The sequence below is a fragment of the Mytilus edulis genome, chromosome 10 (assembly GCF_963676685.1).
Source record: "Mytilus edulis chromosome 10, xbMytEdul2.2, whole genome shotgun sequence".
Classification (NCBI taxonomy): domain Eukaryota; kingdom Metazoa; phylum Mollusca; class Bivalvia; order Mytilida; family Mytilidae; genus Mytilus; species Mytilus edulis.
Genome location: NC_092353.1, coordinates 67,022,303 through 67,045,958, shown reverse-complemented (window position 1 = coordinate 67,045,958; position 23,656 = coordinate 67,022,303). Strand labels below are relative to the sequence as shown.

General features: G+C 31.8%; 1 protein-coding gene across 2 annotated transcripts in view; it reads left to right on the top strand.

Moving 5' to 3' along the window:
* Positions 1-22,616, top strand: part of LOC139491719 (AT-rich interactive domain-containing protein 2-like) — a 36,226-nt gene extending 13,610 nt beyond the window's left edge. Inside the window, exons 4-21 of one of the 2 annotated variants that reach the window (XM_071279549.1) lie at positions 598-755; positions 2,228-2,446; positions 4,183-4,250; positions 4,713-4,782; positions 7,426-7,505; positions 7,951-8,027; positions 8,696-8,777; positions 9,015-9,105; positions 9,870-10,079; positions 10,482-10,646; positions 11,140-11,248; positions 11,681-11,815; positions 12,272-12,390; positions 14,479-17,233; positions 18,702-18,837; positions 19,575-19,748; positions 20,320-20,411; positions 22,050-22,616. In XM_071279549.1, coding sequence (XP_071135650.1) covers positions 598-755; positions 2,228-2,446; positions 4,183-4,250; positions 4,713-4,782; positions 7,426-7,505; positions 7,951-8,027; positions 8,696-8,777; positions 9,015-9,105; positions 9,870-10,079; positions 10,482-10,646; positions 11,140-11,248; positions 11,681-11,815; positions 12,272-12,390; positions 14,479-17,233; positions 18,702-18,837; positions 19,575-19,748; positions 20,320-20,411; positions 22,050-22,158 — 4,849 coding nt within the window. In that variant the 3' untranslated portion in view covers positions 22,159-22,616. Of the gene's footprint in view, positions 1-597; positions 756-2,227; positions 2,447-4,182; positions 4,251-4,712; positions 4,783-7,425; positions 7,506-7,950; positions 8,028-8,695; positions 8,778-9,014; positions 9,106-9,869; positions 10,080-10,481; positions 10,647-11,139; positions 11,249-11,680; positions 11,816-12,271; positions 12,391-14,340; positions 17,234-18,701; positions 18,838-19,574; positions 19,749-20,319; positions 20,412-22,049 lie in introns of both variants that reach the window. The other variant, XM_071279548.1, reaches the window with a different exon arrangement.
* Positions 22,617-23,656: the final 1,040 nt, after the last annotated feature.

Genomic DNA, 23,656 nt, shown 5'->3' with positions numbered 1-23,656 from the left:
TTATTGACTTCTGAGATTGACTTAACAAACCTTTTATAATTCTTATATGATTTGCATATTATGGAATATGTTGATATGATTTGTTGAGAGGACTTCCGTTAGCAGTTCTTGACGTTGTTTATTTTTCGATAAACAACGTTGACCAAACTTCTTTTCGTAACCAATGTTAATGCTGTGCTGGTATGAAAGAAACACAGCAGTCTTTGTTGACTTTAGGCAGTCTTCACGATTAACCACAAGTCCTACAGCCATGGCTTTTGTGAAATTCTTCTTTACAAGCCAACAGAATCCAACTAAAAAATTTGGTAAAATTGAGCTTCGGGTTTGTGGATTGAAATGTTAAGCGTGACGACTGCAGTGATTTTAGTAACCTTTTATAAAGCACTTATATAGTTGTTTCCTGGGTTAAGTGAAACAAGGGAATTATATGTGTATAGTCAATTATTTAAATTCATTCTAGCTCAAATACAATGTGTTGGTGTTATTAATTTTGCATCACAACACTGGAATTTCATTCTTTTGTTTTGTTTCAATATCCTTGGACCTATATGTTTTATGAGTGACCTTCTCTTAATCACAAAACAATATTTTCTGCAGATATTTAGATAAATATGAGCGTGTGCATTTCCATGGTGAGGATCCTAACAAGAAAGAATTTGATGATGATAATGACCATGCTCCGGCCAGGAAGAAAGTTAAGCTACCATTATTTGGAATTCCCCTTACATACAACCACGAACAACATAAAGTTACAGGTAATTCTAGGAAGTGTATAACCATACTATAATGTGTCTGTTGTTTACTTTTGATTAATTGTATTTTTTACTCTCAAATGTCATTTTGTGTCTGACGGATCACCTGGTACAATCCTATTAACAGAATATAATTTGATATTAAAATGTTTAGCATGTCTAAGTCAGAGAAAGAAAAGTCATGGTTTGGTGACAAGTTTTAAATGAAATAGATTATCATTGCTGTAAAACAAGGAGTGATTTACCTGATGACTTGAAATCAATAAAAATATTATCAATGGGCTAATCTTCTTAAAACGTCTCTAATGGTATCGTAAAGAATTGTAAAGCAAACTGGAATGAGAGAATCTTGGCTTTAACTATGTCAATGTATGTATCAGGATGGAATTTAATGAAAAGGAAATTTGTGTATAAATGATAGAATGCTATAAATGTTGACATTTTGTGTGATTATCGGAGATTGTGATTATTCGTCATCTATTGAGGCAGAACTGTGTAACTGTTATGTCAGGCAGCTGACTAACCATGCCAGATTTGAGAAATAAAAGATAAATGGTTTAATATTGTGACAAAATAATTCAAAGAAAAAAAATTGAAATATATTTATAATCAGTTTCAATTCAGCTCAAGTTCTACTCTGATTGATTTTTGTATCAAATGAAGGTAGTCAAGGGAAATGCCATTGTAAAGATGTTTTCATCCTGTATTTGATTAAGCATGAGTAAATTTATTGTTTTGTCTGCTGGATATTGTTTGATCAAATCTGGCAGAGGTTATCAGATAAGCTACAGAATGATGAATTGCATCATTTGCATATTTTAGCTTTAAAGCCTGGAAGTAATAATTCAAGAAGTAATTCTTTTTTTTTTAATGAACAATAAAATTCTTGGTTATATATTGAATAAGAAAAAAGTATCCATATTCAAAGTTATACTAGCAACTGAAACTTCAGAGACTAATCTTTAGATTTATTGAGATTTATTACATATTGCTCACAATTTTAGTGGTTATTTTTTTTTCAAGGATTCAAAACTTTTATCAATACCTTTAAATGTACACTTTTAAATTGGCGGCATTTATTTTGGTGATTTTGTTCTATCCGCGAAAAATTAACACCCAGAGAAAATAACGCGCTTTACGGTAGTGGAATGTATTATTTAACGGTATTATCTACAGTCTGAGAGATTTATGGACTGTCTCAGAATCTTGATTTAACTGTCACTTTTATTTCAGATCAGTGTATCCTAACCTCTGTCTGACTGACAAAATGTCAGATAAAAAAAATCACAGGGTCCGACAGAAATTTTTAGATTTTTAGTTGCAAATATAGTAGGAAAAAGTCAAATTTCTTTTTCTGTCAGACCAACACTAAAACAGATTGCCAGACTGTCAGATTCTTCTTAAGATGTATGAACTGTTTCAGAATCTATTATTATTATAGTGTTTATTTAACCGCCACTTGTCCTCTTTTGCAGATGCTTCTAGAGAGATGTATGGACTGTCTCAGGATCTCACTGCCTCAAGTGATTATGAAAAATTGGAAAAATCGTTACTTTCTGGACTTCCAAATGAAGTGGACTTTGTGATTAATGTTTGTACACTTCTGTCCAATGAAGGTCGCCATATTTTACGACTCGATCAATCTAGATATTTACTTACCTTGTTATTGGCTCATATAGGATTGTTTGATTACAGTAAGTTCTTCATAAATGTTATGTGGGCCTCTGTGGCTGAGTGGTCTAAGTAGGTACTACTGTAATCACTAGCCAGTTGTGAGTTCGAACCCCGCTCGTGCGGGTGCACTCGACTCCAATCTCAATTGACTAGGATTGTCAGTTTTCCTATCGAAGGTTGGTGGTTTTCTCCGGTCACTCTGGCTTCCACCACCAATAAAAACTGACTGCCATGAAATAGCCCAAAAGCGATGCTAAAAAGTTGATTTAAAAACACAAAAATCAAAAATCATAAATGTTATGCAAAAAAAATTTTGTTCAGCATTGAACTTGTTGATTGGAGTGGCTGAAGTTTATTTTAATCAATATGCAGACTGATATAGTTTGCTCTGCTCATAGGGTGCAATCAACAGTTTTTTTCTATGACGTCACATTTTGAGGGACCATGCATAAGTGACCCTTAGTGGTGGACTGATTAATAAAGATACTTGTATAAAACTAGATATCACTGGAATCAGAATGTTCTCTAGTTTATAATGAAATAAAAATAATGTGTACTTTTAATATATTAAAAATATTCCATCCAATGAACATGGGGGAAAAAAGGTCTAATTTGAACAAAAAAAACTTGAAACCAGGTCATGTGCCCACCCATGAAGACATGATCCATGCACATTTTACATAATCAAAACTGTATGAAATTTGTAGGTTTTTACCTGGCCTTTCAAAAAAATCTTGTTTCAGGGTACGGTTTCCTGCTCCAAAAAGAGCTACAGTGGCTGCAAATAAGTTTTCAATTTTCACTGCCAAAAAAACAGGTTGTTTACAGTGTTGTCTCCCCTCAAAACATGTAAAGTTAATATAATTTTTAAAATTATTTCAATCATTCAACCTGTTTTAATTCAAAGCTAATTAACTAATTTTTACAATCAAATACAAAAAACATGATACTTTTTCACCAATTGAGTAAATAAACAGGGGTTTCCCTCCATGGTTATTTTTAGTCGGGGAATAACCCCTAGTTTTTTATACGAAACTGTTTATAGCACCCAAACCAATGTGGAAAGGAAGACTACAAATTATTTGTTATCTGTTCCACACTGTAAACTTGCAGTCAAGGGGAAATAACTCTTATATTTTAGAAATAGATACAGAAGTCTTTGGTAAAACTATTTTAAGTTGCCAAACATTCAGATGTGACAAACAGGATTGATTTAACATGCTATGCAGTTAAGTGATTTTTAGAATCATTTCAAAATGACTGATTTGTCAAGCACTTAATTAACAACTGTGTAATTGATTTGTTGGTCGTGTTGACATGGTGTGAATATATTGTTTAAAATATATAATGTACACTGGGAAAAAAGAAAAGTATTCAGATTAGCAAAATGTTATGATATGTTATTGATTAATTGATTCTGAAATGAAAGATTTTTTAGGCTTGGGAAAACTACTTGACAAAGTTCTTTATTTTGTTGAATGCAAATTCTATTCAGTTTCAGTTTTGTTAGATTAGAACAAAACAAATATTTAAAATTTAAAATTCTTGATAGAAAAAATGTAAGTATCAGTTAATAAATTAACAGCACATTCCATATGTTACAAGACACATGAAAAAAATGATATTTTAGCTGTTTTGATAGTTATTTAATTTCAGTAAAACGTGCAAAAGATGTTGAATTTGAATTAAAGAAGTAAGCATTATTAAGACGTGAATTTATAGATAAGGTCTAATTATAATAAATGATATTTTCTAGGTAAAGATGGATTAGAAGATCTTTATGTGAATGGTTGGTATAAACATTCTAAAAGAAATTTTGTAAGAGTAAGTATTGTTTGTTCTGTAAACTGTTTTCTTGTCGGACGTTTTGAATCGTTAAATTGATCAATAGAATTAAAAGGAATACCTTCAAGTGTTAAAAAGAGCTGACAGTTTACCTAGAAAAGTTTTTATGCCCCACCTACGATAGTAGATGGGGCATTATGTTTTCTGGTCTGTGCCTCCGTTCGTCCGTTCGTCCGGAATATTTTATGATTTTAATGACAAAGTGCTTTTGATGAAGCTATCTGTTTACATTTTAAGATACTGGACGGTCTCATGCTAATAGCTATCAAGCAAAGTATCATTAAGGACTATGAAGCATACATTATAGTATCTAATTAATTGCACAAGAACAGCAAAATTTCTTCTCCAGTTTTGAATGTATGAAATTTTTATACATAAATATGCATCATTTATGAATGTATTCAAACCATTCTTAATACTTTATTGTTGTTTATTTTACAGTTCTGGTTAGACACAGTGAAGGACAGTTCAGCAAAAATGTTAATATCCAGTACAAGAGAATGCCAGATTGGTATGTGTTACAGTGCTACATGTATTTTCTGTTTATATTTGAGTTATCTCACTTTGTATAATAATAAAAGAGAAGTTAGATTATTTAACTAGTAGGTGAGTGTAATATTAGAAAAAGACGTCTAGTTAAGGACTTTAATGCACCCACCTAACACACGGCTAATTTCTTTTTTAAATGAAAGAATAATGATTTAACTTTGATTTTTGCCCGGTCGTCACAAAATCGTACGGTGCAATTTTTGTAAAATTGACGTTTATTTCAGAAATTAATTGAAAATTGTAAAAATACGACATGTTTTTCAAGCAAAAGAAATTAGTCGTATCTCTTCTTTTAGACAGAATAATTAAGTGAATTAGATTCTTAAAAAAATGAAAAACAATATTTACAACTATAACTCCGCATGCTTTTGCATTCCTTCTAAATATTTGACATTTTGTACGAAAATTTTCAAAATCCTGACCTTTTCGGATCACTATAGTTTCCGGAATCCCTTATCTATTTCGTTATCGTTTTTTACTGAATATATTAGTCGATTTCCGTGTACTTATAGTGCTTTTAGAGTACGATAAATCATATTTAAACGGTTCTACTTCTATCTTGAACTTCAGTGGACTGTTCACGTAGAGGGGAGGATTGAGATTGCAAAAACACGTTTAACCCCGCCGCAATTTTGCGCCTGTCCCAAGTCAGGAGCCTCTGGCCTTTCTTATTTTTGTATGATTTTTTGTTTTAATTTCTTGAGTTTATTTCGAAGCTTAGTATGACGTCCATTATCATTTCAAACTAGTACACTTTTGTTTAGGGGCCAGCTGAAGAACACCTCCGGGTTTGGGAGTTTCTTGCTGCATTGATGACCCATTGATGGTCTTCTGCCGTTGTCTGCTTTTTGAACGGGTTGGTGTCTCTTTGACAAATCCCTCATGTCCATTTCAAATTTTTAATTCAATCTGTATATAGTAGATCTTGTGTCCGCTTTGCGCAAAACCTCTGCTGTACTGGTATATGCCCATGACAAGGAAGTTGTCTTTGTATGGATATTTTGACCGATAAGAATGATGAGATTACAAGTTAAAATGAAGCTATAATATTCCGATAGCGCAATATTTTGACACCTAAATGGTCCTACAACCCATTGGTCCGACGTTTCGATCTTTTAGATTATACGCTAACGGGATTTTAACATAAGAAAGCCAAATAAAAGGTTCAATATTAGGATAACCTTGTCCTCCGTTTGAAGCGGTGAAACAAGATATAAAAAAGTAATACGTAGTGCCAAAGTAGCCGAAGTTCATCACTAGCGTAATTTAAAATAAGTACAAACTCCTTTGTCAAGTGTTGTTTGATTAATAAGATATCTCAATATACACGGCGGCCGACTAAAGTAAAATCAAACACAGTTTAACGTACAATGAGTGGTCATATTTTCCTTTTGATGTTTTATATTAAAATTGTCAATTTGTTGATATAAATATACTAGTAGCACTTTACTCATTTTAGTAATGTTAGTTAGTACTCTTGTCTTATCTGATTTAGTGATGTAAATGAAATTGCAGTATGATCCAGACTCAACATATTGCACTACAATAATAAAAAAAATCCGCCCTATGGTTGTCTGATCTTGAAGCGGTTGGTAGGCTTTCAAACTAACAGGAGACCATACGCTTCCTCAATTTTAATGTACAGCTCATCATGGGACTTTTCTGAACAATTAAAAATACGTCATATGTTATATTTTCCCCATGCTTCAAATATTTTGTTTCGAATTATTTATATCAAATTTGCAGATAATGATATATGTTTGTAAATACGTGCATCAAATGATATGGAGGTATTATAAGATTTAGATAATGCAAGGGCGACTACAGATACATTTGTGTGACTTAATGGTTGATTTTCAAAGACTCCGAGAGAAAACGTTACGTAACATGCGGTACCGTTTATAAAATCAACAAAAAATAATTAATACTATGATAGAAATATATTTTCCCAACAGTAATACAGCATTCCTATAAAATTGTTTCATTTTTGTATTTGTTTTGACTCGATTTTTCTACTGGAAGTATCCGTGAATTGAAATTGCACCCATAACCTTTGACCTCGATTTAAAAAAAAATGCACCATAATTTCTTTTGACGACCGGGATTTTTAGAAAGTACACATTCTTAGCTTTCCAGTGATATATAATTTAGCCGTGTGTTAGATGGGTGCATTAAAAATGTGAATTTGGCTCTCATATCACTCGCCTATAGTTTACTTCTGAAAATATGTTGTTTTTTTCAAAAAGAGATTTTTACGTCTTTTTTTAATACTGACTACGAAAAAAAAAGTTTTTCATCACATTGATAAAAAAAATCATTTTGTTTCAAGGCTTGAATTTTTTATACAGGTAGAATCCACAGAATTAATGTCAAATCAGGTTTTGCTTCAGAAATTAATTATTTTGCTTATACAGATAAAACTGTTAATCATTGAAAATTGAGAGTAAAACTGTAAAAAAGTACAAATAATTTCAATTATTTTCGATTTTAGTGTTGAATATGTATCAGCATTTTTATGTGTTATGATATATGTATCATTTGATTATTATGTCATGTGTTATGATGCATCTATTATTGTATAAAATGTATTATTTGATTATTACAGATTCATTAACTGGAGAGGAGGTATTAAATCTTGGCAGGGACTTGGGTAAAAATGATAAGGAAGGTCAACGTGTGATGCAGGTGAGTTACTCTACTGAAATATAAACTAAAACATAACCACAAGCAGGTCTCACTTTAGCATATTTTCAAAGAACTTAATTTGTCAACCTGTCATTGTAAATAGGATCAGAAAGATTTATCATAGCTGTTTGGTTGAAACAAACTTTAAATCAATAGCGTAGAATTTAACTTTATAAGTTGCAGTGTTTTAACCTCATAATTTTGTAAACTGACAGATAAATAAATGGGAAATTGATATAGCATTTTGTTTCTAGAAATTTAAAACATCACTTCTAAACACAATCTAAGAAATAACTTTAAACAGCAACAATCTTTCACATTATATATTGATAAGCATAAAGCTGAAAGGTTCTATGGAGAACACTGAGGTAACAAGAGTAATTGAGACGTATGATACTATTAAATCATTTATGACTTGTATATATTGTTTTAAATATATTTACAGGTGGCTGTGATTTTAAGAAATTTATCATTTGAAGAAGATAATTGTAAATTTATGGCATCAAGTGACCTTGTATTCAGGTAAGTTAACAGTACGGTAATATCCCTGTACTTATTTAATAATTATTGTATTGCTTTTTACAATACACACAGATTGTAAATACTTAAACATGTGCTTTATATTGAAGTTTATTGTGTACCCCAAAAAGATAACTAATCTTTGATGTTTTTGTTGCATTCTGTTTAAGGAGGTTCCCTACTCAGTTTCAAAATAACAAGCATTTCATAACATAACACTAGTATATCATGTATATATTGATAGGGGATTATTAAAGGGAACAAAAGAGCAAAAAAAAAATTATAGGTCAATGTGCTTGTTTTCGAGATATTAGCCATTGAAATTTTAGCGGCAAAATGTTCTCTCTTGATTTTTCATAGCTTAATCATTGACAAGTTTAGGTGCTCAAAAACTGTTAAAAAATAACAAGGATTTTATAAGACTTTAACAGATGACTTATAATTATACATGTAAAAGTTTTATAAAAAGAAAAATGGGGGTCAATGGTCAATTTTATTTTAAGGCATTCAAATGAATAAAACCAGAGGATTCCGAAAACCGGACAAAAATTCCAAAACATGACGAGCGAACATCTTCAAGTAAAAAGTAAGAAAAATAATCATATTTTGAAAGCGAGCTTTATTCTGAGTTTCAATTGGAAGTTATAAAATATTAATAATTTACATTTCAGATTTTTATTCCTATGTATACACTGTCAGTATGGATCATTGCGGCAGCTGGCTCTAGATACATTTGGAAATCTAGCAGAAAAGGTAAGTGTCACTACAGTTTTAGAACAGAGCAATATTAAGAAAAATTCATAGATCTAAATTACTGCAAATAGATATTTCAGAAAATTTATCATAAGTGTTTTCAAAGAAAGTTGATGTTTAAGTGCTTAAAGTTCAGGACTACAATGGCCAATCACAAATTGTTCAAATAAAATTTGACACTTTTTTTTTGTAATACTGGGAAAAGTAATAATTTTAGAAACTTTGTGTGTTTTTCAGTTGATAATTGATGATGATGCCGACAAGAACCTGATTTTAGATCTGATCAGTAAATGTATTGCATCTAATGATAAATTTGATGTAGTTAGAGGTGAGTGTATATAGCATCATTTACAGAGATATAGAGAAAAAAGGGAACATTTTATCTGGAAATAACTATTAAAATGAACTATATGTAGCAATATATTGTACATGATCAAACTTCAATTAAAGACTTAATCACTACTTCGAAGGTTTCTTTCACACTGACAAAATTACAAAATATTTCTTTGGTTTCTATTGATTTCTACAGAAATGAGTGGACTGATGCAAGTTTGAGGAGGGTAAATAGGTTTATGAGACAGCACATGATTAAGATCAATCATTGATGTAGATAAGAATTATTTTAACATTTTTGGTTGGAGACTGAGAGTTGAAAAGACTAAAAATAAGTTACAATGTTGTACTAGGGAATGAGAGTTGGTAAAAAGACATGCAAAAAATTACAATATTTGAATACATAATACATTTAAAAAAAAAATGCTATTTAAAGAATGACTGTTATATTTTTCTGTCTATGAAGAAATGACATAAAAAATGTGGTGCACACTAAATAACGTGCGTAGCGGGTTATTTAACAGTGTGCACCACATTTTTTATGTTATTTCGAATAGACAGAAAAAATATTACAGCCATTTCTTATGATTTAATTCTAAATTCCATTTTAAACCGTGAAAAACCATGAAAAAATATTGATGATGTCACGGTCACATGACTAAATTATGTCTATGGGCTGATAACAAAATAACGTCAGCCAATCAGAAGACGTGTTACATCCAAAATTAAATTATTTATAATGGTCAATATTATTTTTAGGTTTGGAAATCTTGGGTAAAATGTGTCAAATTGAAGAGAATGAACTACACATTTCTGAGGGTTTAGATGAAAGTATATACAGTCAGTTATTCAGACTAGCCTGTGTATTTGACATTCAGCTGATTGTGCACAGTTTAGAAACCTTATATCAATTGTCAGAACTCGGAGAACAGACAAGTACTAGAATAGCTTCGGTTAAAAATGCAGTCAGTAAGTGTTGAGTTTGCAGTAACTTAAGGCATTAACATTGAGATATGGTTTGTATTTAGAATCAAAACTCCTCACACTGGATTGTTAAAAGAGTGCATTGATATGCCAAACATTGTGCTGTCATACCTTTCTAACTTTATACTCATCAATTTTCTATGATTTCTTTTTTAAGTGAAAAAAAAATCAGTTGTCTTATTCATGTGACTTGAATGAAAACTACTAATGCAAAATTTGCATTTTTTTGGATTTCAAATTGTAGCTTTGATTATCAACCCTTGTGTTTAAAAGTTTGTCCACAGTTTAAACATTTTCTGTATAGAAAATGAGTTTTATATAATTTGGTATCTCAGAATATATCTAAAGCTGTTGTGTTTATAGTCTTTTACTTTATTTTCTCACCAGATTTATTAGTTACACTGTTATCGATCGAGGCTCAGTCCTACGGTCCTAACTCACTGATCGGTATCAAGGTTGTAGAATACTGCCCTCCGTCTGGTGTTCCTGGAGAGAGAAAAGTACATGAAAATTCTCCTGTTCCAGTACCTGCTCCTAATACACCTGTTCAAAGTAAGTACATCTTTAATGATATAAGTGAAACCTGAGCATTCATCTGTATGTCCCAGTACCTGCTCTTAGTACATTAAAAAGAGACTATTTCTGTTCCAGTGCTTTCACATGTACAGACATTTGAACACTTGGTTAATTCTAATGATTATATTTTGAACTAAAAAAATAGAAAATTGATAAACAGAACTTAAGGAATACACCATTGAGACATCTACCTATCAACACACAAGAAGCATGTGGAAACCAACATATAATCTTTAAACAAGAAACAATAGTTCTAATTTATATATCAATATCATCAATGTTACTTCATCAGAGTGGTAACAAATTTAATGTAAACCAATAAAGTTTTATGAAATGTTAAATATTGTTGTATGCTTTTCTATGAATAAAATGTATTAAAAGCCTATGCAACTTTTCAATGTCCAGTTGGTCTTAAATTCTTTGAAGCTAATGTATACAATGTGTGACTAATGAAGTTTAATTATTACAGAAGTACAGCCAGCAGTACTACAGAGTCCACAACAACAACCAGTACCTCCTCCTCCTCCTACTCTTCAACCTGGTGTAACATGTGACGTCGAATCTACTACATGTAATTGGTACGGTCTTTGTTTACATTGTAACGTCAGTCTTTATAAAGTTGAATATGTGGATGGGAAAGGAAATTTTGAGCCTTCTGACTGAAATTGAATATTCAAATGAAAAAAGTTCTTACATAGAAACAAATCAGAAAACTTTGCAACTATTCAATAAATAAGATCAAATCATTATGATATGAAAGAGTGGAAGGAACATCTTTTTCCTCGACCTTCCACACCAGCTCGGTGTAGTTTAAATTATAGAGTTTGGAGTGGTAACCTTTTGTTTGTCCACTTAAGTTCTAGTTTCTTGAGATAAAATGCAAATTACTGTGTAGATCATGAACAAATATTTTAATAGCCAGTAAACAAAAACTTGTTTCAATTTTATACCATTATTTAAATCTGATTTGTGAAGTTGCAATTAATGTTTATTATTATTTTTTTTTGCAGGTTGCAAGCTACCTTTGAAATAAAAGGAGATTGTGCTACATCCCAGCTGCATTTATATGCTGAATATGTCCACTTCTGTAAAAAGTACAGTCTACCGCAAATTCTTCCTTCACATTCATTTCACAATAGTGTTAAGTAAGTATTCAAATCATTGTCCTCTGCTGTATAAATCACAAGGGACATAGTAATAGTTTTCCTGCAGGAGTAATGAGACTTTGATCATTTTTTTTCTATTTTAAGAAAATGACATTTTTTGCCAACTTTTTACTTGATTGTCTTTAAAACCATGTTTTGTTGACTATATTTCCAACAATTTATGCAGGCGTTGTGGGACTTTGACCATTTATGGACAAGAATGGTCAAATCTACTACAATGACAGCTTATGTATGCAACTCATGTGAAACTGTTTGCCAACAAGAATTCGAACAATTTTTTGTCGTCATGTGTTGATGACCATACTTTTTACTGCCATTTGGTGTGACTTTTTCTGCTGGTGCTATTGGACTCTTACACTTTTCCCATATTTAATATTTGTTTATATTTATAATATAAAGAATTGTAATGATGAATTATATTATTTGTTATTTCAGGTCTGTTTTTCCGAGAGTACAGGTTGTAGCCAGTGACAGATCAGATGGAACCAAAGAATTATCTTACCATGGTCTCAGTAAACGCCAAGTTTCTCAACCATTTACTATTCACTGTTCAGGTAACATTTTATCTTATTTAAACATTTAAACAAAAAAATAACATAATTTATTTTTTATTGATTTGATCATTTGTATACAAAAAGATAGATCATATAATTTGTAATGCATTTCTTTATAGTATTTTTGATTGCCAGATACAACTACTTTAAAAAAACAAATCAGATAATTATTTTAGAACGCTTTCAATAACTTTTTGTGACTATAGTTATCCTCTATTGATATCATTTTTTTTTTGATTGACAAGGAATAGATCTTGTAGGATATGTAACCAAATTGAATCTCGTTTTCTACAATCTAACTCAATAGTTAAAAATTGTTAGAGAAACTTTCATATGAAACATGTGAAGAACCTTTTACAGACCATGTATATTAAAAAAAATCTATACTTTTAAGTCATTTAAAATTGATTTGCACAAGATGGAAAGCATAGTTGTTTTAGTATGCATGTTGTTTGTTGTGTGTGTATTGCAAGAATTATAAAGTTTCAATTTGTCCATAATTGAAATATTTCTAGACTCTCATATGTTGTCCAATATTAAACATGAAAAAAATAATCATTTATATACCAGAAACAGTATAAAAACATGAAAAAGTTATACATTTTCTTTCTCTTTAGTTTGATAAATTGTTCAAGTTGAATGAGATTCTAGAAATATTTTTGTTATGGCTCTTTTATCTAGTTTAATTGATTGTCTACTCTGATATGTGGAAATATTAAAAAGATATCAGCTATTACATTATTTTTGACAAACAGAATTTAAATAGAATTTAGCATGAAAAATGTAGACAATTTGTTACTAGATGTTTTTGTGTATCCTTGTCTTACTATTGTATAAGCAGAAAGCATCTTAGTATTTATAATTTTTGAATAGTTCAGAAGCATGTGATAAGAGAATTTTTAAAACTTTGGTTGAATGTCAAAAAAGCAGTATTTTTAAAAGAACTCTGAGGCATATTTTGAATTTGATTGTTAATTTTTGATTGATTTTTTTCATGGAGCATTGAAGCCTTTTGATTCATGAATATGGATATAAAGTATTTTGTGGAAAGAAATTATGCTGCCAAGGGACTGCATCTTCTTGCCTTGCTGCATGACTGTTATATTTTATAGTGATATATTCAAAAGGCTACTCGCAAGATCAACATCAGAATTATTCATTTAAAAAGAAACCTTGGTTACTTCTGATTCATATAGAAATTTATAGAATCTTCATAATTATGTTGCATTTGTATTCAGAGTTTTAAGTTGTGTAATGCACTATTGCTATTTTATAAGGCCAGGAAAATTTTCAAACTTTTGTTTTCCCCACCCCATTGTTTGCAATCTTAATGTTTTACAATGAATAATGGAATAAAAGTGGACCTATTTCAATGTTGAAAATTTTATAATTTTTATGGCCTAAAGCACGTGTGCATTACTTATGTCAGTATTAACATCTTAAGCAAGTAAAAAAAATGATAAAATAAAGACAGATTTTCAAAAACTTGACTTAAAAGAAAGTCTTAAAATACTGCTGTTAGAACAAACTCTTTTTGTTTTTGCGCATTTGCGAAAGAAAAGCTGTTTATTGCATGTTTATGAAGATGTTAATATTGAAGAACATATTGCATGTATTGATTGTGTATATAGAAACTAACAAATTGTTACTCAATTCATGGGAAAAAAATATAAAAAAAGGAAGAGGATAAAATTGAAATGTGTGCATCAAAAAATTTCTTTCTTTTTTTGAAAGAAAAATTGCACAACTCGTATCTTTGAAAAAATTTATATGAACTATTTAGCTAAAAAGTTGTGAATATGAACAGACTTTTTTTATTTACTTTGTTATAAAATTTGCTTTTTAGTATGGTCTGAAATAGTTTTTCCATGAGATGTGTAATGCATGTTATGTAGTGTTGTTTGCTTCTCAAAGTTTGCGTGTTTAGATGTTCCTTCATTTTGCTTTCAGTCAGTAAACCTAGTAGTGTACTGCAAGGCTTTCCATCTGCTAATTCTGATTTAACTCAAACGCCAATGTTACGGCAACGTCTTCTGGATCCTCCACGATTATCTCCCTTACAAGCCTCTCCATCACTTCTTCCTGTAGGTGGTGCCATAGCCTCCAGTCACAGTGCAATACAGTTAACTGCAGCGTCTCCGGTCATGTCCAAGTCCAAGGCTCTTCTTCATGCAAAGCTGCAACAACCAAAAATACAACAATCTCCCCTGGCTCAGCAAAGTTGGCCCCAGTCACCTCAGCAAACTTGGCCTCCGTCACCTCAGCAACATATTGTCACATCGTCTGGTGCTATTCCTCATGTATCTCAAGGAGTCAGTGTTGTTATTGCCCAGCCGATGGTGGCTGGCATTCCACAGCAAACCTTGCCACTTGTTATCGAAGGAATGTCTGCAGATCATTTGGACTCAGCTAATAAACCAATAGAAACCAAAATGATCAAGAATTTGTTAGCGAAAAAGCTACGACCCCAATCTACTCCAGTCCCAATCTGTCCAAAGATTTCTGAACCATCGTCTAATCCAATGCATTTATTGACATTCACTGCACAACAGAGTAATGTTATCCAAGGACATATTCAGAATCAGCCAATCATACCACAAGTAATCATTCATCAACCAGTGGCTCCGCCTCCACGACCAGTTACACCAAAAGCTGAAAAAACTCCTAAAAAACCAGTTGCATCTAGTCAAAAACCACAAACTCCTGTAAGTCAAAATCCACAAACTCCTGTATCTGAGAGCAAGAGGAAACCAACGAGGAGTAGTTCTAGGGTACCATCACCGAAAGGAACCTCTCCTAAAAGATCATCTTCACCAAGAACAAATTCACCAAAATCACCAAAGACTTATGATCTTGATGTTTGTGGCAAAATTGAAAGAGCAAAAGACCTTACTCAAATTGGCATAGAAGCCAGAATTGAGCATGTTGAAAACAAATCCGTACCAAAGTCAGATCCTTTGCCTGATCCGTCCTCATCTACAGTTGTGCCAGAAAACAAAAGTGAAAATAATGACATTTTTACAAATGGTGAAAATCAAAATAATTCCTCAACCATATTGTCAGATAGTGCTATTATCACCGACTCATCATCATCAGTCGTCTCATCTACCTCTAATCTCATCACAAATGATACCCACCGTAGTCATAATAATGTGTGTGAAACCAAGGAAACATCATGTGACATATTAAAGGACCAATCAGAAAGTCTTTCACTAGAACAGAGTAATCCATCTGAAATCATTTCATCTCATTCTTCATCCACAAACAGTGAATGTGTTAAAAAAGTATGTGATACAAATGATTCTACAAAAAGTGTAAAAACAGGTGTAGATGATTTGAAATCGGTAGAAAACAGTTGTGTTCAAACAAATGGTCGGATAAATGGCATTAAAAATGAATTAAATTCTGATACTCAACAAAATCTAGACAAAAAGGAAGTTAGTGTTAAATTGAACCATGAAGACAGTTCAAATTTCGGGACAATGAACGGTAATTTAAGTTCACCCGAGGTCATCATTCCTTCTCCGACAGGGGAAACCAACGGGAATAATGAAATGGAAGATCCGTTTGAATCAAGAAAATCACAGGAGTTAAAACAGGCAATTAGCAAAATTGTTGATAAGGTTGGGAAAATGAATGGTGCAATTAATCATAACATTAATGACTATCTAGAGCATAATGGTGAAAATACATTAGTGAATGGAAATGATGATGTAGATTGTAAAGACAATACCGTGAGAGTTGTAGACGCTAATGGTGATGAAGTTATTTTAAGGACAGATGGAGTAGATTTGGTTGTAAACGAAGGAGATCAGTTAATCATCGCTTCACAGGGAACAATTGAGGTAAATGGTCTCCCAGATGAGGACGAGGACGACCCAATGTTGATTGATGATCCGCCTGCTGAAGCTGATACATCAGATCTGGAAGTAATCAATGCTGTCAATTCTATTCCACAAGAAACAGAAGAAACGCCATTCATGAAAAATTCTGCTGTTAATTCTATTATACAACCCCTCCCTGATTCTGAAACTATTGATGCTGTAAATTCTATTCTTGATATGGAACAAGAACCTGAGGAAGAACAATCTGAACAAGCATTTATGGATAATACATCTCATTGTTATGAATTAGTAGGTGAACCATCCGAAGAAGAAACTGATGGTGATGAAGTCATCATTGAAAATGAAATGATGCTTCAACCATCAAAACCTATAGGTAATGATACCGCTGCTAGCAAGCAATGTAACGATGCAGTTATGTATCAAGAGGATGGTTCTGCCACTGATTCTGCCACTGAAACTGTAGATGAGGTTACTCCTGCTGTGTTGGTTACTGAACAGCCACCACTGGCTATGGATACTGATGACAAAAATCAGACTGTTTTAATTCTTAACACAGAACAAATTGTTCACCCTTCTAGCAACATAGTTCCTGAAATTCAGAAACCAAAGGAGGAACCTCAAATAAAACCTAACCCTCCTTTACCTGAGAGTGAAGAGGTTAAAATACGCATTACTAATGAAATTTGTACAACTCGTCATGTGCCTACTCCTGAATCTTCTCGTGATAATGAACTTAGTTGTGATAGCTTTGCATCATCCAATACGGACTCCGATAAACATTCCATGCCTTCACCAGTGGCATCCACAACACAAAATTGTCACTTCAATTTAAACATTATCCATAGTAATCCAAAACCTGTGTCTTCAAGTAGACCCAAACTGCCAGAGAAAAAATCAAAGAAGAGAAGTAGAAGTGGGTCAGGAGATTCACGGGGGTCATCATCAACTACCACAGTTATTGCATTAGAATACATGTGTGAATGGAGTGGTTGTAAAAGGTAATATATTGTATTTAAAAACTTTAATTAGGTTTTAATCTAACAGTCATTTACACAAACTATATTGATCATACACAAAAATGAACCAACACCTGGTAAATATTTAATATGATACAACTCTGTAATAGATGCAGGGTCTTAACAATAAAACCTATTAAGGGGGTAGACCTTGGTTCAGGGAGATAACTCTTTAAATCAGTAATGCGTTTGTAAAAGTCAAGTTTCATCAATGAATTTTAAGCATTTACCTGAAACAGATTGGAAATAATCTATGTATCCTAAAAACTTAGAACATATTTATGAAAATGGCTGACACAAACGTAATGATGATTTTAAGAGTTATTTCCCTTAACCTAGGTCTACCTCCTTAAATGAACTCTTATAACAACGTATAGTCAGATATAAGAAGATGTGGTGTGAGTGCCAATGAGACATTTCTCCATCCAAGTCACAATTTGTTAAAAGTAAACCAGTATAGGTCAAAATACAGCCTTCATCACAGGGACTTGGCCCACACAGAACAGCAAGCTAACATGTCTTATTAAAATTACTGCCGTTGTTGAGAGAGTTTACAAAATATTTTATATATTCGTCTTAAGCGTAAGTATTCTGCGAAGAAGAAGACAATTTATGATTCCTTTAAAAAGAATATAACATGTTCATGATCAGGATGATTCACTTGAAAAGAGTATAACGTGTTCATGATCATGATCATTCCTTTGAAAAGAGTATAATGTGTTCATGATCATGATCATTCCTTTGAAAAGAGTATAACGTGTTCATGATCATGATCATTCCTTTGAAAAGAGTATAACGTGTTCATGATCATGATGATTCCTTTGAAAAGAGTGTAACGTGTTCATGATCATGATGATTCACTTGTTAACTATGCAATACAAAATTACAAGATTCAGAATTTGAAGTGATATGAGCATTTAGGAATAAAAAAAAGTTATGGCGCTTAATACCTTGTGGAGGAATTCTGATAGAATAAAACAGTTTGAAGAGCAACTGACCCAAAATAACAACAAAAAGGGGTTACATAAACAATGGTATCTACAATGTTCATGTGTATGACATATGTCTAACTTGATACGGTATATGCACTGAGAAGAGAGATATCATGAAATCCTTTTAAAAAATCGAGAGAAAAAGGGATAGGGTTTAGATATACATGTACTGTGTAAATGAAGAAAAATTAAGACAAGTTATAAATATAATAGTGGTATATAACATAAACTGATTTATATGTTGTTTTAAAGAAACTTATATCTTGACCAATAGAAACATGAGAAAAAGACTTTACAATGAGATCAAACAATTTGTTGACTTATGCCTATGTCAATTCTAAGTATTTACCAATAATGACTTTAACTAATCATATGAATAGTATAAGTAGTTGTATTTATTTGTCAGAAATTCAATTTCTCTATAAATTAGTTGATAATTTTCTGTAAATTATTTTCAGATGTTTTGAGAATGCCAAAAGTGTATTTGTTCATGTATATCAGATCCATCTTAGTAGGAATCCAGAGGGTTATTGTCTTTGGGATGGTTGTGAAAAATTATTACGCAAAAGATGGTCATTGGCAACTCACGTACAGGTAGGATATTTGTCTTTTTTAAGGAATAAACACAAAGCGTCTTTGAATAGCTGAATTTTATATCAGAAGAATATATATTGATTCAGAACTGGTTGAAATTCTAAGGCTTACATTTGTGATTGTGACAATACTTTGATTATCATAACCTAATCTCGGGAGTTGTAATTGCACTAGACAGACCTCTTTTTCTCACTACTAGACTAGATGTATTCCAATCAAGAGTTATTGTATACCAATGTCTGTTTGTCAACACAGGATGATCGATAAACCTAGTTTCTTTAACCAATCATCACATGATTTTAGGATTCACAGAAGAATGCTCCAGTTTGTTTTGAAAATTTTATACTTTGTCATTCAACAGTTATGGGACTTTAACTGTTGAAATTAACTCCAGGGTGCCAGCAATGTGCCTAGGGGTATCATAATGGAATTTTTCTAAGGAGACATTTTATTTGCTTTTGATAAATGCCTTCTAAATATTCCAGTTTATTTTTGCAACAATTTTAAAAAGAACAATAAGGGTGTATCACAAGCTGTTTACTATGTTTTCAAAAACATAACAGGCTTGCAAAAAAAATTGTCCAATCATTATTTACAATTTCTCTGTAATAAATATACCAAGGAACAAGAATCACAGATGCCAAGTGATGAGAAAAGTATATTGTTGACCATGATTTTGTTCTTAATATTATTGTATACACCAGTTTGTATTACATAACATTACTTCCTAATTTCAGGACCACCACTGTTCAGACTCTGCCTTACAGACTGCAGCTATAAGACGATTCCATGCCACACAGACTGGTGCCCCAGCTCAGAACCCCAGGATACCAGCATTAGTCTATCCACCTGATGCTGCATGGCAGGCCATTAGAAGATTTACACCAAAACCACCATATCCAGAATTCATGGTGAGAATCATATTACATGAGAAATTTATAAACACATAAATTTCAGTTTGAATTGATATATTTTGTAGTGATTTTAACCCAAGTCCATCTTTTAGTAGGTTTTATCCGCATGAAATATTTGGAACTGGAAGGTAAGCAATGAACAACAATCAATTATTTTAGCAATAACAGTTGTAGGGGAAGTTAGAATACACACATATTTTCCAAGTTTAATGTGATTGTAGGTGAATATTTGTCCTCTTTTAGTTGTTACTTCAGGTTTTTTTTTGTGAAGAATAAAGTGAAAGAATGTTTTAAACCCGAAATTCTAATGAATATCTAAGAAATATAATACATTTCCAATTACCATTCAATGTTGTACATGTATGAGTTAATGGAATGTTCCCAAAATTTATGGCTCTTCATCAATTTGATTTACAACTGAACCATGTGAACGTTTTATCGAGAAATTGATTCCAAAGAAACCACAAATATATGACAACTAATTTAACAAACAAAAAATTATGAGCACAGAAACCAGAAAGACAATAGTTTATAGGTCAAAACTAAAGTTTGAGTTGATGTTTTTTAGGAACCTAGAGAAGGACCAGTCACAAAACACATCAGACTGACTGCTGCACTCATACTCAGGAATTTAGCTAGATATTCTTCACTTGGAAGAAGGTAAGTTATCCATAGAAAATAATGGACCAGATTGTTCAATGGCCATATTGCCTGCATTTTGAGCATCTACAATGAATGCAATAAAATTAAGATTTCAGTAATATTGCAGACAACAAGAAATTAGAAGGATTGTTTCATGTTTATTTTTATGCAACAATAAATTAAATGCAAACTCAGATCTCTGCCAAATAAATATAATTAATAGAACTATTTATGTACATGTATAGCTACCTGCATTTAAAAAAAATTAGTATATTTCATTTGTTCATGAACATAAATTCTACAAAGTATAAAATCTTTTGATAAGGATTGGTTAAACCTAAGTTCAAAAACACAAAGAACCCTGTCAGGAAACATACATGTTGAAATCATCAACTCAGTTTTGATCATCAATTTTTAACCGGATTTTTGGAACAAAAATGTCGGTTATTGATTTGGGGATGTACGTCGGGCGGTCGGCTGGGCGGGCAAGCGGGCGGGTGGCAATCAAATGTTGTCCGTGCATTAACTCATGAACCGTTCAACCAAAGCTTTTAAAATTTTAATATGTAGTTACTGACACCTAATGGAAGGTCATGTTAAATAATGGCGATTTTGACTTTTACCGTTCAGGAGTTATGGTTCTTGAAAGATTGAAAAATTGAGTTTCCAGTCGTGTCCGTGCATTTACGCATGAACTGTTCTACCAAAGCTTCCCAAATTTTAATATGTGGTTACTGATAACAAAATTGAGGTCAAGTTCAATAATGACGATTTTGACTTTTACCGTTCAGGAGTTATGGTTCTTGAAAGATTGAAAAATTGAGTTTCCAGTCGTGTCCGTGCATTTACGCATGAACTGTTCTACCAAAGCTTCCCAAATTTTAATATGTGGTTACTGATAACAAAATTGAGGTCAAGTTCAATAATGACGATTTTGACTTTTACCGTTCAGGAGTTATGGTTCTTGAAAGATTGAAAAATGGAGTTTCCAGTCGTGTCCCTGCATTTATCCATGAACTGTTCTACCAAAGCTTCCCAAATTTTAATATGTTGTTACTGATAACAAAATGGAGGTCAAGTTTAATAATGACCATTTTGACTTTTACCGTTCATGAGTAATGGTTCTTGAAAGATTGAAAAATGGTGTTTCCATCACGTTGTTGCATTTACTCATGAACCATTCAATCTAAGCTTTTCAAATTTTAATATGTTGATACTGATGACAAAATAGAGGTCAAATTTGATCTTGAGGATTTTCACTTTCACCATTCATCAGTAATGGTTCTTGTGATATTGCCAGGACACAAATAAATGTTAATAAATCCGGTTTGCTGTCGTTGTGACAGCCTCTTGTTAACAATAAGAGTGAAGATCAATAGCAACATGTAAAAGCATTTGAAATTCTATTTAATGACTTAGAAAATGTCATACATAGTTAGGCTGCTAAATTTTTCTTAACACTTTCACCAACAAGTTCTGGTTTACCGGAATTGCCGCTTCAGCCAGCTATTGGAAATTCACTCCGTTAAGTTCAACAATGAAACTGGAGATAAAAAAGATTTATTTGGTCCACACACTTATTACACAAGACAGATTTTGCCTGTGACTTTATAATGTTGTCAGATGACATTTTATGTATTTCTTTTTCTTTTTCAGTTTAATAAAAAAGCATGAGTCTCATATAAACTATACAGCGATGAGTACGGTAGAATCATCAACAGCTTTAGCAAACTGTTTGTATGAAATTCTACATGATACCAGTTGATGATCTGTCAATCTCAATCTCATCAGTGCTTAACTTCATGTGTGCAAGGTCATCAAGATGTTTATATGTTCCATTTATTATGTTTGTTTAGGCAGCATGTATCAGACATGGATCTGTTTCATTGTCATCTGGATGTTTGTCCTATTAGTGTCCCAAAGTGAAAGTGTGTGTTATATAGACAGAATGTTAAATGTTATGTTATTTAAAAAATAGTTTTTGTAATTTGGAATAAATTCATAAAATGGTGATTCCGATATCATTGTTGATAATTTTATGTGCTGGCATATACTTTTCAAAAGCAATTAAATTTTATGAATGTGTTGATATCTATTTATTATAGAATAAATGAGTATTTTGCATTTAAGAAAGTCATATTTTCATTGAAGTACTTTTCTCCATAATTCATATGCTATGTGTCAATATTTGAAAAAAGAAATTTTAATAAATCTTTATCTGTATTTTGTATTTATGATTTCATGTTGAATTCTTTCATACAGTAGAATCTGAATATTTAGAGGATACTGAGTTGGTCCTTGACCTTCATCTGTGTTTATAAAATAATGCTAAACAAATGGTATGGAAATGACCATCATCAGTTACAATCATGGCAATAATATATGATGTTTGAAAGTATAAACTAGAGTTAAACTTTATATACTGTAGATTCATTATTATTTATTACCAATTCTAGTTGATATCATGGGTGTTTGGAAACAATGAACTCAAATTTTCAGCGAAGTTTATATTTTGTATAGTCTGTATAAAAGCTTTTGCAAAACTACAAAATCAATTATCAAAAAAAATTAAATTTGCTCTTTCCAAGAAAATTGGTACCTGAATGCACATTTTATGCTATATTATATTTAAACATTTGAATTTTTGCTCCAAATGAGTTACCTTTTAAATTTTATTCCTTTGCATACATATTTAAGTGAATTTCATGGGTACAGGGTAACCACTATTTAAATGTTAAACCAATCACAAATATTCTGTTGGAATATTTGCAGACTTTGGGAAAACCATGGTCCTCACTCCATGAAAAATTTAATAAGCAAAATTAAATGAATCACAGTAAACGAAATTACAAATTTTTGAAGTGCATCACCTGGCACTTACAAAATTCATAAGAGTAATTTGTGGCCAATATTTTACCTATAATTTCACCTTAATAGTGTGAGAGTTTAAAATCATTTCTCATAATGTCCACAGAATAGTACACCTACAATAGTCTCAGCAGAAAAGAACACCTAATATTATTATTTCAGCATTATACTACATCTCCAATCTCAGCAGGATAATACAACTAAAATAATGTAAGCAGAATGATATATATCTATAATTATGTCAGCATGATAGTACACCTTTAATTATATCAAATAAAATAGTACATTAATGCATGTCAACAAAAGATTTCACCTCAAATAATGTCAGCATAAGAGAACACCTAAAATGATGTCAGAAAAAAAGGACACCTTAAATGATGTCATCAAAAGGGAAC